The sequence below is a fragment of the Oncorhynchus gorbuscha genome, linkage group LG15, assembly GCF_021184085.1.
Source record: "Oncorhynchus gorbuscha isolate QuinsamMale2020 ecotype Even-year linkage group LG15, OgorEven_v1.0, whole genome shotgun sequence".
In the NCBI taxonomy this organism is placed as follows: Eukaryota; Metazoa; Chordata; class Actinopteri; order Salmoniformes; family Salmonidae; genus Oncorhynchus; species Oncorhynchus gorbuscha.
This window is the reverse complement of record NC_060187.1, coordinates 74110663-74125390: the sequence shown is the minus strand read 5'-3', so window position 1 is coordinate 74125390 and position 14728 is coordinate 74110663. Positions and strand designations below refer to the sequence as shown.

General features: G+C 42.0%; 2 protein-coding genes across 3 annotated transcripts; one reads left to right on the top strand and one right to left on the bottom strand.

Moving 5' to 3' along the window:
- The first annotated feature begins 491 nt into the window (after positions 1 to 491).
- Positions 492 to 4661, top strand: LOC123996982 (phospholemman-like). The gene is made up of 5 exons (XM_046300889.1): positions 492 to 818; positions 2139 to 2174; positions 2295 to 2369; positions 3321 to 3358; positions 3474 to 4661. The coding sequence occupies exons 1-5, from the start codon at positions 803 to 805 to the stop codon at positions 3576 to 3578; spliced, it is 270 nt and encodes an 89-aa protein (XP_046156845.1). The 5' UTR covers positions 492 to 802; the 3' UTR covers positions 3579 to 4661.
- A 1259-nt stretch (positions 4662 to 5920) lies between these two features.
- On the bottom strand, positions 5921 to 13929 carry LOC123997974 (NF-kappa-B inhibitor delta). Of its 2 annotated transcripts, none has more exons than XM_046302735.1 (11): positions 13794 to 13929; positions 9386 to 9547; positions 9015 to 9256; positions 8660 to 8877; positions 8380 to 8485; positions 8082 to 8228; positions 7918 to 7969; positions 7624 to 7790; positions 7212 to 7328; positions 6811 to 6975; positions 5921 to 6725 (listed from the first exon to the last, which is right to left on the bottom strand). In XM_046302735.1, exons 1-11 carry the CDS (start codon positions 13807 to 13809, stop codon positions 6654 to 6656), a joined length of 1464 nt encoding a protein of 487 aa, XP_046158691.1. In that variant the 5' UTR covers positions 13810 to 13929; the 3' UTR covers positions 5921 to 6653. The 2 variants fall into 2 exon arrangements, with proteins under 2 accessions (XP_046158691.1, XP_046158692.1); XM_046302736.1 differs by having other exon boundaries at positions 9015 to 9250.
- Positions 13930 to 14728: the final 799 nt, after the last annotated feature.

Below are 14728 nucleotides of genomic sequence, written 5' to 3'. Positions count from 1 at the left end.
GGGGACCTTTCAAAGACAGTTTTTCAATAGTGTCAGATTTATTTCCTTTATCTCGGAAAGTGGCAACATTCAAAAGAAAAGGGGGGTTGACTGCATCATGAACCTTTTTATCATATACTTGAAAATGGGAAATCATAATTCCCATTTGAAATTAATTTCCCTAAATTCTTGGTCACTCAAATATAGGCTAACTAGGGCATTATTTGTGAAATAATGTAGCTTATTAAACTAGAGGCTAAATTATTGCATAACATATCGCATGCATTTTCTGCCTACACCACCACCAGGGACTTGCAGATTTTTTTTACTATACATTTACTCTGTATTTTTATATAGATGAGAAGACGGGAAACCTCTCCCTTGTTGCTCTGTTGCTAAGGATGTCTTCCCTCCTCGTGCCGCATTACAGGAGGAGAGACCTGTTAGCGTATTCCTCCCCTCGCAGTTTCCCACGCCTCCTCGGGGCATATTGATAGTAGGCTACTCGAGTGCGGTAGAATACCGTCGGCAGTGGAAGGCACATTTTTCTTCACGGCCTGGGGGATACCTCAGTAGACTGAGGCTGCAGCATTGAATAGCCTATAACCGAATGCAGTGCATGTGCATCACCACCAGAGGACTCTCGTGCGTTCTAAGTGTTTGTGCAATTGACTTTATTGAGCCGCAGTTTCCTTTTCTTCCTATCCTACTCCACACCTCAAAAGTGTGCGTCTTCCCATTTTCAGTCCGCTGACCTGAAAACCTGCATCAGGGCGCAAGAGAAACTCAGCAGACAAAGATACAGTATATCCACACTGCAGTCATGTCAACTGAAGGAGGTTTGTATTTTTCTGAATGTAGCTTATGCTAAGCGATCTTTAAATTGAAATAGAACAAAACAATTTAAACTACTAGTGCGTTTCATAATGTTTTTGTTCTTCAGTTCAGTGTTTTAGGTACAGGTTCTTTGCTCAGGCTGTTCTTGCACATCAATTATTTAGGCTAAGCTTGCTCCTAGACTCATCCCATCAATTTCTATTTCATGGAATTGATGAACAATTGGTGCATTGCTGCTAGAGCGCCATTACAGTCTAGGCTACTTTTCCCATGTTTTGGATCACTTTCCATTTAATCTATCTATTGCTTATTATTTTTCAAAATACGTAATACTCACTGTATTTTTTGTAAATGTATGGTTTTCTTATAATTTGTGAATGGTTGTGTTGGCATGCCCATCGGGGTGCAAGAGGGGAGGGGTAGAGCGCTGGGGAGAAGTTGAAAGCGCCAACTATGCCATTACATAAAGTGGGGGTTCAGCAACATAAAACCGCGTTGTTGACACTCAGATCTTATAACATACTGATCGTTAAAGTCCAGATTTTGCATATTTACTTGGACTATGTCTGCGAGCTCTCATCTGAAGATGTTGGAGCACAGTTCATCACCAAGGGTGTGGACAACACTTTAGTTTATAAAATAAAATATAGTATTAACAATTATTAGGATTGTTCTATTTTTTAACACATCCGATATGGATAATCGGTACAAGCAACTTGATTGATTGTCTTGTAAATCGCGTTGTATTGAACGCCTTTCGTGCGCTTCTAACCCACTTTCTGTGGACGGTCTTTTCTGCTGAGCAAAGACTCTGCATTGATCAGCGCTCCGCAGTCAAGCAGCACGGAGACTGCTGTTGTCGTCTTTAAGATAACGCCTAGTAAACTTCAAGATTTACGCATAAGATATTCCTTTTTGTGTAGTGCGTTGATTTTATTTACAGTTGGTCTATTTGTGTGATCACATTAAGCAAAAATAACGCACTAACTCAAATTGCAATTGCTTTCATCGCTATCACGAGTATGCCATGTTAGAATCAGTGATAAATACGAGAGCAAAATCTGTCCACATTAGGCTACTCATATCAATGTCGGTTTCCCAAAACCGTCTTGTTCTGCTGTCCATGGTGCTGAACCGACTCCCATCCCAAAAAGGGCGTTCCCATGAGTTTGGACTCGGTCTATTGGCTGTTTACTTCTCCAGCACTGCAAGATTCTGACATTTTTTACAACTTACATTACATCATGTTAGAACCTTGTTATTAGGCCTAATGTTGATACATGGTTGTGTGTTCTGGTAAATCATTTGTGTTTTCTTTACAGAATCGATTTTACATGATCAAAGTGACTTCGAATATGGTGAGTGAATTCACCCGAATGGATTCATTTGTTATTTGAGTCACACCATACATGGCATGTGAGTTGTACCATGTGACTACTACTAACGGTCATGATTATAGATTTTTTTTCTGGTTTCAGATTATGAGACACTTCGAACTACAGGGGTCATCATTGGGGTGATCTTGTTTGTGTCGGGTATCCTAATAGCTCTTAGTGAGTATGCTTGCACACACTCCGCCTAGTCTGTCACATGCTCACCTGTAACTCTCTGAAGGTTACTGTAACTTTTTGATCTCTTCAACAGGTAAAAAACTCACATGCTCAAAATCGTCTTCCAAGTAAGAGTTTGTACATGGCTTGGCAGTTGCTCCGCCTGTGCATGTGGAATGCATCAGACTTTGGAAGAGGAGTCCCCACCAAATACAGGATGGCTTTACTAATACTATTTTACTGTTACCATGTCTGTCCTTTCCCCATCTCTCCCCTCCCACAGTGGAGCCCATGTCTGAATGCTGCCTATTGGTTAAGATATTACAGTCCCGCCCTCCCTCTCTAAATCCAATAATACTGCCCACCCATTCAACTAATTAAGCAGTCACCCTTATACAGAGCATCATATTACTGTCAAATATCTCAATATAGTCTAGTAGTCTAACTCTGTGCCATCTTTGACATTTTGAAAATCAAGTGTTCTTGTCAAACAAGCAATATTAAGGACATGTCCTGCATTAGGGCTTTTTGGGGCCCCTGGTTGAGAATGGGGGCTGTTGTTGCATGGGTTGGCAGTGTGGGTGGATGGCCTCAAAGAGTGTATGTTTACAGCCAATGGCATGCCGACCCAGTCTCTCCCTCTCGCCTACCCTTTGAGAGAGGACACTGATTGGGAAGATCCTGACAGATCACTGCATTTTGCCCCAAATTGAATCCTATGATTGTTAAAGCTTTGTGGCCCCAGCCCCTTCTGTGCATGGATACAGTTGACCTAATCCATCTAAAATACCTTCTCTTTGGTCAGAACACACATGATCTTGGTTACATTGTGGTTGTTTCCACAAAGCTTTGAGGAGAACTGAACTGTCGGAACTATCCAGGATTGCTTCCTTTAATTCCCTTTCTCTCCTTGTGTCAGAGTGAATAACTGTTCTCTTGTTTTCTCGTCTTCAGCTCTAATACAGCAGGCACCCAAATACCAAAGACAGATGGTGAGAGAGAGAGAGAGAGAGAGAGAGAGAGAGAGAGAGAGAGAGAGAGAGAGAGAGAGAGAGAGAGAGAGAGAGAGAGAAAATATATAACACTGTCCTCTATCTTGTGTTGCAGTGCCACCTCCAACAGTATAGGCGAAGTGTACATGGGGGCGAGGGAGAGTCATCATGGGAGGTGCCGCTGAGAGGCCAACACACACACTCACTTGTTTATGGCTGACACACACCAGCGCCCATTGGAACATCAAGTAATGGTGCACACTCAGCCCAAGCTGACCAGAAGAATGACGGAATTGTGATTCTTGATTTAAATTAAATGTATATCAAGCCAAGATGAAGATTTGACCCTTAACCGTCTTTGTTACTTGTGTATTAGGTGCTATCAATCTACCTTGCCCAGCAAAAAAAAAACATACCTGGCCCAAGATCAGCTTTCAGGTGCGCTGTAAATGTATATCATGATGTGGGTAGTGTTGAAACAGAACTGAATGCTGTGCTCTCTCTGTTCCTTGCTTTTGACTTCATGCACACCCAAGACAGTTGATCGCATGTCTCATTTTACTGTATAGTACTCTCAATGCACTTTAGAAATCTACAACTTTATTATCCAGTTGTGTGAGAGGTCTTTAACGTTTAGGATTTCACATTGGACCTGTATTTATAACCTCCAGCATGAATTAAGATATCAACCCAACCCCATTATCCCACTCTGTTTTACTGAGGGTTGGCTCAGGATCTATCTGCTGTCATTTTTGATGGCATTAAGTGGATTGTCGTGGGTGGTTGTGTTCTAGGTAGCAATGAGAAGAATGTCAACCCCATGTCTAATGTTAATTTTGCAGGAATGAAGTCTCCTGTCATTCTCTGGGGTCTGTAAGAGGGTGCCACCAGTATAGTATTGTATGTCAATGGCCTTTTCCTTTCTCCTAATGCATTCTAAGTTACATTGCACGAGTAGAATCATTCAAAGCACTAAAAAGGTATTACCTTGGGTTGAAGGAACGGGCATTTTAAAAGTGTGTGAGTTTAAGCTTAATGAAAAGATCAATACATTAAGATAAGAAGGCACAGTAACTACCTGCAAATAAACGTTCTATGTTATCATTATTTAGAGCTGTTTCTAACTTGCTGAAAGTACAATGTCTGTTAACTTCAGCTCTTTTTATTTCCCGGTATGTAGCACTAGTAATGCCTGATACTGAGCCAATGGCGTAACAGTTAACCAAAAGCAAATGAGTGATTCTCACCAGAGCTAACCAATAAGACAGCTGCTGCAATAAAAATCACCCTGTATACAATGGTCTTATTGATGTATTGTTTACAGTTATTTCCCATATCTTTTCATCTCAACCTTTATCAATACGTACATGTGATGTAAAATGGAGTATAAAATAGATGACAAATAGAGATATTTGAAGAACAGATTTAATGCCAGCGTTAAGTTCAGTAAATCAGGCAATTCAGTAAATCAGAAGGATACATTCAGTGAAAAGTAACAGCAGTATTACACTGTTACAAACAGTCTAAGTAGTATATAGTCCAGAAACTTTGAGCCAAATGGAACCAAACAGCCAAAATCAACAGATTCTCTCGTGGTATTTTTAAACGATAACATGAGGGAGGATAACTAATGTTAACTCACCTATGATTTAGACCTAGGAACATACAAAGAACATCTCTGTATGTTCCTAGACTAAGACTGCCCAGGTGCCAAAACTAGGGGAAATCACATTTGAAAATAATTTATTCTATAAGTTTTTTTTTATTCCATTTTTTATGCCACTGGCAGTGATGAAGTGGTATATTCACTACAACAATATTTCAAAGGGCACATGCATGCTACCTCATTGGAGATTAAAAAGAAGAAAAAACAGTCATAAAAGGAATAAGTGATGGATGTTTTCTTGTCACCACAAAACATGTTGTGGTATTTTCAACCATGAGTCATGTTTGAAAATACCTAATTGGTTGAAGGTGAAACGAGTCATAACTGAAATACTCCTCCTATAATGCCTTTTAAAAAAATACACACTACTGGTACTACATTGTATACACTGTTGATATGTTATCTAATTTTATATAGCATGTGTTGCAAATATCAACATATTCCCTTAAAATATAAAATGTTCTTTCCATAAGTCATAGTATGAATGAGACAATATACAGTGGTGTAAAGTAATTAAGTAAAAATACTTTAAAGTACTGATTAAGTCGTTTTGGGGGGTATCTGTACTTTACTATTTATATTTTTGACTACTTCACTATATTCCTAAAAAAAAGTACTTTTTACTCCATTCTTTTTTTCTGACAACCAAACAAACTCGTTACATTTTGACAGGGAAATGGTCCAATTCACGCACTTATCAAGAGAACATCCCTGGTCATCCCTACTGCCTCTGATCTGGCGGACTCACTAAACACAAATGCTTTGTTTGTAAATTACTGTCAGAGTGCTGTAGTGTGCCCCTGGCTATCCGTAAAAACATTTGTTTAAATAAATAAATAAAAATGTTAGAAATTCAATTGACTTTTGATACTGAAGTATATTTACTTTTACTCAAGTAGTTTTTACTGGGTGACTTTCACTTGAGTCATTTTCTATTAAGGTATCTTTACTTTTATTCAAGTATGATTTTTGAGTACTTTTTCCACCACTGACAATATATTAGCTATTCAATGAGCGCTGTGAGTATATTAAATATAAAAAGAAAAGACCTAGTTAAGTTATAAAAGACATTGAAAGCATGAGCACAATGGTACACTGTGTCACATGCTTAGTGAAACAACAACCACCTTTCAACAAACCAATATGATTTCTAACCATGGTGGGAAGTTTTGACAAGAGAATGAGTGGGGGTGGGAGCCCAGAAACCCTCCTCAGATATACCTCTAAAGAGGGCTTCCCGGCTGGGGGGGTTCTCACACAATGAGTCTGTGCAGCTTTGAATATAATGTCAACGATTTCATAGAAATCAAGGTTGTACTGAGTGACAGTAATATCAGGGGGGACTGGAATACCACCTGTTACCATTGCTCATTACTAGCTAGCCATTATTAAATTCAGAACTGAAGTCAGATAGTGACCAAAATCATGTCAATCAAACATATAGTTTCAAAGTGAATGCCCTAGTATATATTAGAGATTTGCCGTGTTTGAAAATCCTCACATGAAGATACGCTAGAATCCCTCCCTCTTGGAAGTACAGATGTCTGGATTCAACCTACAGTGCAGACCTTCAGTACTTCCTCTGAAAAGAGGTGGAGGGATACACAGGGACATAAAAAGTAGTCCGGGTCACTCTTGGTCCTGTAAGGACATTACACGTCGACGAGAGGAAGCACTTCGCTTCTTCAGGATGAGCTTAAGCTGAAAACAGATGGGACAGGGATAGGTGAGCTGAGATTATATGAATGAAACAAAATGGCCATTTGCTGTTTGTCTGACTGCTCACCTGTTCCCCGTGGAGTCCACTCTGCAGCAGGTGTGCAGGCTGGTCGTTCTCCAGGTTGCGGATGCTGGGGTCGGCCCCACGGCCCAGCAGCAGCCTCAGCATCTCCTCTTGGTGTGGGCTGCCATGGAGACCAGCAGCCATGTGCAGTGCGGTATGACCGTGGGCCTGCCGGTGAGGAGGTAAAGGGAATCATGAAGCTGTGAGTATTGACCAACACTAAGGCAATAATTAGATATGCACACACGGTCGACGAGTCTCCCTTTCTTTTCACTCTTTTCCTGTCACCTTTTCACACACTGCTGAAGATGTTCTACCTCTCCTTTCTCTTTTCATGGAGTCTCAGGACACAGGTCCGTTTCTCTACACCTTTGAAGAGCGGACAATCTCACAGCAGAACTGACCTTCATGTTGACAAAGTCCCTCATGTTGTCTAGGGGGTTCTTCAGCAGATGGCGAACCAGCTGGATGTTCCCCTCCTTCACAGCCAGGTGAAGAACAGTCTTGTTACTTTTGATTTCCTGGAAACAAAGGAAAACACTGTATGAAGCCTCCAAATGAAACTGCAACGCGCCGAAGTGAGGAAAATATTCAAAACCCATTCAAGATTTTTGCAGGTGTGAGGTTGGGTAGACAAAAAGCTGACTAATAGCTCCATATTTGATTTATTTTCTACCAAAACGAACCATGCCATTCCCTCGGGAGGACGGAGGTATAGATGGTGTTTTCTACTTATTGAGTACTGGCACCACTTGTAGAACACTGGCTCTAAAATACTAACTCTGGTACGTTACATTTAAGTAGTGCATTCAGTACCTGGCTGGTCAGGGAGGCTCCGGTGTTGAGTAGCATCTGCAGCCAGGAGAGCTTCTCCTCTGCCAGGGCATGGAGGCTGGCATCACCCAGCCCGGTGGAGGAGAGGGAGGAGAGAGTCTTCATGGTGTCACTGTGGGAGATGGCTGCACAGTGCAGAGGAGTCAGACCTGAGATAGGAGTGGGGAAAATAGTTTATTCTATTGTTATTACTTATTCTGTTGTCTTATTATATTGTTTGTCATGTCTTTTGAGTAATGGTTGTGTTGTTCTCATTTGACATAAGCTGGATGTTACCTTCAAAATTGCGAGCCTCCAGGTTCACTCCAGGCCCAATGGAGAGAATAACCTACAAATACAGATCCAAAGATTGAAAATGGTTATTCACATCATCCTGTTATTTATCTAGATTGAGCCCTAACAGATGGTAACTTTGGTTGAAGGCAGTGCTGCTGGTTTACCTGCATAACCCTGGGGAAGCCATAGGTGGCAGCAAGATGAAGTGCTGTTTGACCTTTGACATCACAGGCATTTATATCCGCTCCTAAAGACAACAGATCCTGGACGATTTCCGGATGGTTAGCAGTTACCGCCACCAGCAGAGCAGTCTGGGATACAGGAGAGGGGGGGGGGGGGTAATGCTATTAAACTAAGGCTCAGTATGTGTGGCATCCACACATTTATTTTAGAGGAAGCATCTCATTTGGGTTGAACTCAATCCTGTGTTCTCTAAAGAAGAAGTGTCTTCTGGGTGCATACCTTCCCCTTGTGTTCCTTGGAGTCTAGCCTGCCCAGCTCAGCAAGCCTCTCTGCTGCAGCAAATGCATACTCCCTCAGGCCCTTGGCTGTATAGATGTGCAGAATCCTGACAAGACAATACAAAGTGACAAATTGGTTTCAGGTGACACCTACAGTTGAAAATGTAAAAAGTCATGAAACATAAGACATTTGCCAAGTTTCTCTTAACATTTTCCTAAACTTAGACAGGTCTACTTTCTCAACATCAGGTCACAAGCTGATGTCACAAACACACACTTACGTGTCTCCGTCGTCATCCTGCCAGGTGGTTCTGCTGTAGTCCATCCCTCTAAGGAACATCCTGGCTTCCTCCAGCTTAATGACATCCATCTGGCCACTAAACACCTGCTGGACAAGCTCTGTGGGGCCCAGGGCCCCCGATGACCAGGAGAAGACAGCAGACTGCAGGGGCCCTGAAGGAACCAAACTAGACACAGCCTCGGTCACTGGACACTCCGTCTGTAACGGTAGAATTGGTATCATCATAAATGCTACAGCACATACTGTTCATGTACTTAATAGCATGTGAACAACAAGTAGTCAAAAGGACGATGTAATGTCAAATTGCTTCTGTTCGAGAAACCAGTCCTCCTTACATAACACTGGGGCATCCTGGTGTCTGGGTAGTCCTGAATCTGCTGTGTTCTGTAGCTGGAGGCCATCTGAGTGCTGTAGGCCGGAGTTTGGCTGTAGTCCATTGAGGAGGATGGGCTGGAGAAGTAATTGTTCCCCATAGGGGAGAATGGACCTTCATGTATGGCCGAGAGGGCTTGGTGCTCATCCATAGGACCCCATCTCTCATACCCCACTGCCATGTCTGAGTAGCTGCTGGCTACACCTGGGAGGGTCACAAGTTAACCCATCTGTCAATGTCAATGGAAAAGTATTTGAATGATTTGACAATGTATTTGACCCAGGTCTGGTTAGGTTGCAAAGGGCTTACATGGGTGTTTCAAGCAGTACTCACCTGTTGAGGTAGACTTCTCTGGTGTTGACACCTGTTGGGAGAGGACAGTGGCAGTGGAGACACCGGTACTGGTTGTTGCCGTCGAGGAGGTCTCCCTCTTCCTCTTCTGCTCCAGGAGTTTCTTCACTGTGGGAAGAGTGTAACACGGCTTCTCCTTCGGTGCTGTGGAGACAGAGGTGATGTTGCAATGAATGATCTTTGGTGGATAGTCATGAAGTCGACCATGACATTTGTTCTCTATTGCGGTGCTTTTCTACAATGGTCTACTATTATTATCAGACATGTATTACTACAGAGTGACACAGCTAAGGCTGTTGGTATAGTGTTATGACATAATATGAAATAATGTGGTAATTTTGGATAACGCTTCATTCTTTAGTCTTTGGATTGAAAGGATTGGCAAAAAGAGGCCATTCTCCTCCAGCTCTGTGATTTCCCATGATTCATCTATGATATCATGTTTACTCTCTTTCCCCCATCACTTTCTGTTCCATTCAGCAGCCAGAGGAAAGATAGATAGTGGTGAAAAATATAGGTATCTGAGGTTTCCAGCTTGATATTGCTTGTGTGCGGCAAAGCAGGGTAGTGTTTCCTCGAAGTCATCACCCCGCACGTGAAAGACAAAGCGACATTTCCACCGAGGAGCATAAACAGGTAGAGAGAGAGAGCTCTGAGAAACCTATTCCATTAGGAAAACAGGCTGTGAGGTCAGAACTAACAAATATATTCAATAGAACCACTACCTTGTGGAGGCTTGCCACTGCACATTTTCTGTGACTCTTTCCTGTCTAGCTCCGTTACGCTGGCTGGGGTAAACCACAGTTCCTTCCTGTCGCTGCTGTGTGTGCCGAGAGCACGTTACACAGCCAGATGTGAAGAGTGAACATATAAACGTGGGCCATGTCTGCTCTGCTGTGTGACTGGGCTGGCAGCCATAACATAGTGTCTGACTATTAGCATGATGATTCATAAATGTGGCCATGGAGCAGATAGTTTCTCACAGACATCTCACATCACCTGTCCTTTCCTTAGAAGACAATCAAGCCATAGAAAGGGGGCTTTTTGGGGTGTGAGCTTGAGTCTTTGGTCTAGTTGCAATAACATATTTGAATGCTACAGGAGTCTCATCTATTCCCCAAGGGGGTTCGGTGAACATAGGAAGGAGTGATAAAAACACACTTTTGTAGTGCCATCAACACAGTTTCAGTGGAACGTCAAAATCTCTGACTTGAGAGCGAGAGTATAGTGAATGCCTGGGTGAGGGGTGTGTTGCGTTTTCACTTTAAGTATCCCTCTCACAACGAGCAAAGTTTGGTATCACTTGAAGCCACTCAAATGGATACAAAGGAGGAACTGCCTTTCTGTTCTGCCATTGTGGAAACTCCAGAAGTTATTAACATTCTGTTCCTTGTCTCTTGTCTCTTCTCTTGGGCCTGAGTTTTACATGTCTCTCTCTTCTCTTGGGCCTGAGTTTTACTCGTCTCTCTCTTCTCTTGGACCTGAGTTTTACTTGTTTCTCTCTTCTCTTGAACCTGAGTTTTACTTGTCTCTCTCTTCTCTTGGGCCTGAGTTTTACATGTCTCTCTCTTCTCTTGGCCCTGAGTTTTACTTGTCTCTCTCTTCTCTTGGGCCTGAGTTTTACATGTCTCTCTCTTCTCTTGGACCTGAGTTTTACATGTCTCTCTCTTCTCTTGGCCCTGAGTTTTACTTGTCTCTCTCTTCTCTTGGGCCTGAGTTTTACATGTCTCTCTCTTCTCTTGAACTGGAGTTTTACTTGTCTCTCTCTTCTCTTGGGCCTGAGTTTTACATGTCTCTCTCTTCTCTTGGCCCTGAGTTTTACTTGTCTCTCTCTTCTCTTGGGCCTGAGTTTTACATGTCTCTCTCTTCTCTTGGCCCTGAGTTTTACTTGTCTCTCTTCTCTTGGGCCTGAGTTTTACATGTCTCTCTCTTCTCTTGGGCCTGAGTTTTACTTGTCTCTCTCTTCTCTTGGGCCTGAGCTTTACATGTCTCTCTCTTCTCTTGGACCTGAGTTTTACTTGTCCCTCTCTTCTCTTGGACCTGAGTTTTACTTGTCTCTCTTCTCTTGTACCTGAGTTTTACTTGTCTCTCCCTTCTCTTGGCCCTGAGTTTTACATGTCTCTCTCTTCTCTTGGACCTGAGTTTTACATATCTCTCTCTTCTCTTGGACCTGAGTTTTACATGTCTCTCTCTTCTCTTGGGCCTGAGTTTTACATGTCTCTCTCTTCTCTTGGACCTGAGTTTTACTTGTCCCTCTCTTCTCTTGGACCTGAGTTTTACTTGTCCTTCTCTTGGACCTGAGTTTTACTTGTCCTTCTCTTGGACCTAAGTTTTACTTGTCTCTCTCTTCTCTTGGGCCTGAGTTTTACTTGTCTCTCTCTTCTCGTGGGCCTGAGTTTTACATGTCTCTCAATTTTTTCCCTAATTTATTTTCTCTTTCCTCAGTTACCTGTCTTGCTGAGTAAGGAATAAAAGACAGACTACTGGCATTTGTAATACTAAAAATAAGACAGGAGATGCCAAGAATTTTTAATTAAGCTAAAATTACATGTGCAATTTTCATACCTTTATTTTTACCTTTATTTAACTAGGCAAGTCAGTTAAGAACAAATTCTTATTTTCAATGACGGCCTAGGAACAGTGGGTTAACTGCCTGTTCAGGGGCAGAACGACAGATTTGTACCTTGTCAGCTCGGGGGTTTGAACTTGCAACCTTCCGGTTACTAGTCCAACATTCTAACCACTAGGCTACGCTGCTGCCCCATACCTTACAACAATGATTATAAACATTACTGTAAGAGACTCCTATTGTATTATATTATTATTTAAAATCCATTGCTACTACTGTTATAGGCCAAATAAGAATCCATTTGCCAAACTATGACGTATTGGTAAAATGAAACTGAAAACGGTTGTGACCATATCAATACTTTATTCCAATGTATCTAATGAGTTCATCTTCATACAATACATCATCAGATACTGTAAAGTCAATCCCCCTGGTGTCATTTCTCAACCTTCACCACAGTGTAGGAGGGATGAATACTAATAGAGGGGATGCCTCACAGGGGTGAGAAAGAAAGGGTGATCTACACACGGAAGGGCAGCTCTGGCCACTGGTGCATACTGTAGACAGCAGGTGTGCCTACCCAAAAATAATATAATGCAAATATTTGACTAGTAGTGCATGTTGGGGGATAGAATAACCCCCATACATATACAGGATAGGCTACAGTTGGGTGTTAACCCTTAAAGGCAGTCTACTATCCATGTCCAAAATCAGTATTTATTTTAAAACACCCACAGAGAGGGAGAACCGTCCTCAATAGTTGTTCTTTGTCACCAAGCAAGTAATAAAGGTCCCAGCTGTATTCTGTAATATTACCTACACAGTGATGTAGTGCTCTATAAAGCATATTGCTACTTGAGTTTGGGTATAGAATAATTCACGTAGTACTCTACAAGTCCATTTGAACCTAGAGTTACAGTAAATCATTAGGCAGACAAATAATTATATCAGTGCATAAAGTTCTTTACATCAGCCTATTGCACTAAACGTATTCAAAGGTCCATTTTTACAGTTGTCAAAGTTTTGACGTTAGTTAAACGATTCATGACAAGGAGACAGGGCTGCTGGGATACCCTGTCTGAACGCTGTTGCAAGGTAATATTTAAATCGCGGAAACCCCTGGCCATTTAGTCATGCGCGTGGGCGGCGGGGATTCCGACGACCTTTCAATTTGCTGGCTCGATATGCTGCAGTGCGGAGCAGAGAAAACGAAGTGAACTTCCTCAATGACTGTGGCTCTGTGTAGACTAACATATTGCATAGAGTTGACTGCTACACTATGCCCGTCGCCGGCAGTGGCAAATCACGTTCATTATTGCGTGTGTAAAATAGCCTATCCGGGTTCCCCCTTTACACCCAGCATTAAAAGGGGGACTGAGATGTAGCGAACATGGGCGAGGGTTGAGAGAGTTTCCCCACTGTCTGTTTTCACGCAAAAGTAGGCTATTGTTTTCATCATTGGCTGTAAATGTTGACTTAACTTCTTAGTATTAACGTTTTAATAATCTCACATTCGTTTGATGCACTCAATTGTATGGTATGATATAGTCCTACACACTTTATAACAACCCTCATTTATTTTGAATGTTAGTCCTGACTTGTAGGCTATTGTCTAAGCCTACTTGCCACTTATTCATCAAAACAATGATGTAACTTAGACATTAGGAATGGATGTTCAAACTGAGCAGCAAGAGAATGTAAAAAATAGCATTTGATTGTCAATGTCACACCATCCGCTATATGATCACAATATTCCTATCTAGGCGTATTAGTAGCCTGCAAGTCAATGTCATATTCACCATCAACATAATAAACACTCACATTTCTGCCAGTGCATGTCAGAATCCCTTTTTCTTTGTAACACCTTGTCAGCTCCTCTGGTCTCTTCTTCAGGGTTTGAATTCGCAGCGGTTTCTGGTCCTTTCTCTAAGTGTCAGACTTGTATGATGTGACTCGTGTGTCTCTTCTGTCAAAGGCTCGTTGTTGTCTTGCTACTATGTACACACAGAACACGTTGCCGGTGACGCCATCCCCATTGCCAACACCACGCCCACTATAGTCTGTGAAAATTGGGGGCGCAAGAGCACCACATCAATGCGCAGCGCAACGCTCCACTTGCTCAGAGATGGAGGGTGGAGACAAGATAATATTTGTTATGTTAGACAACTAACTTTCCTGAATATTTCCTGAATTAACAATGCATGTTCTGATTCAAAGAGTGGAGAAGATTCTAGCGACCAGGTTACATTCTAATTTGTTTGTATGTGTTTTGTGTGTGTCAGTGGCAATTGTAGCATTTGCCCCACCAATTATATCTTGGTGGGGCACACACTAAAAAGTGGGATGCATGCCAGCAAAGCCACTACACTACACAACACTAAACAATACATTAATTGCAGTATAACGGTGACAAGCTGTGATCACAAACGGACTACATAAAGTTGTCCAACAGCAGTCCCAACATCTTACCACTGCTACACCTGGCTATCAGTGGAGCCTTGTTTGGCAGCCTCTTGTACTGCCTTTAAAAAACACACAGCTGATATGGCTGACTTGCTTAAACAATAAGAGCGGATTAGAGCCAACCAGTCATTTCCATTATGCCCCCCCTCCCCAAAAGGCACCATTCTGCACTAACTGTAATTGTTTTTGTCAAAAGACTATATATATCACTAAAGATAAAAAAATATCATAAAATTGACTTCTTTTAATTTAGCCTACAGCATGTGAAATTCCCCTTACTGAACTCAGGACTT

Bases quoted from the DNA above. Each gene is read 5' to 3' on its own strand.
- LOC123996982 (XM_046300889.1), top strand. The intron at 2,175-2,294 runs GTGAGTGAATTC...TTCTGGTTTCAG, and splicing joins TCAAAGTGACTTCGAATATG to ATTATGAGACACTTCGAACT. The intron at 3,359-3,473 runs GTGAGAGAGAGA...CTTGTGTTGCAG, and splicing joins CCAAATACCAAAGACAGATG to TGCCACCTCCAACAGTATAG.
- LOC123997974 (XM_046302735.1), bottom strand. The intron at 8,878-9,014 runs GTAAGGAGGACT...CTACCGTTACAG, and splicing joins CCAGGATGCCCCAGTGTTAT to ACGGAGTGTCCAGTGACCGA. The intron at 7,791-7,917 runs GTAACATCCAGC...CTCCTATCTCAG, and splicing joins GGAGGCTCGCAATTTTGAAG to GTCTGACTCCTCTGCACTGT.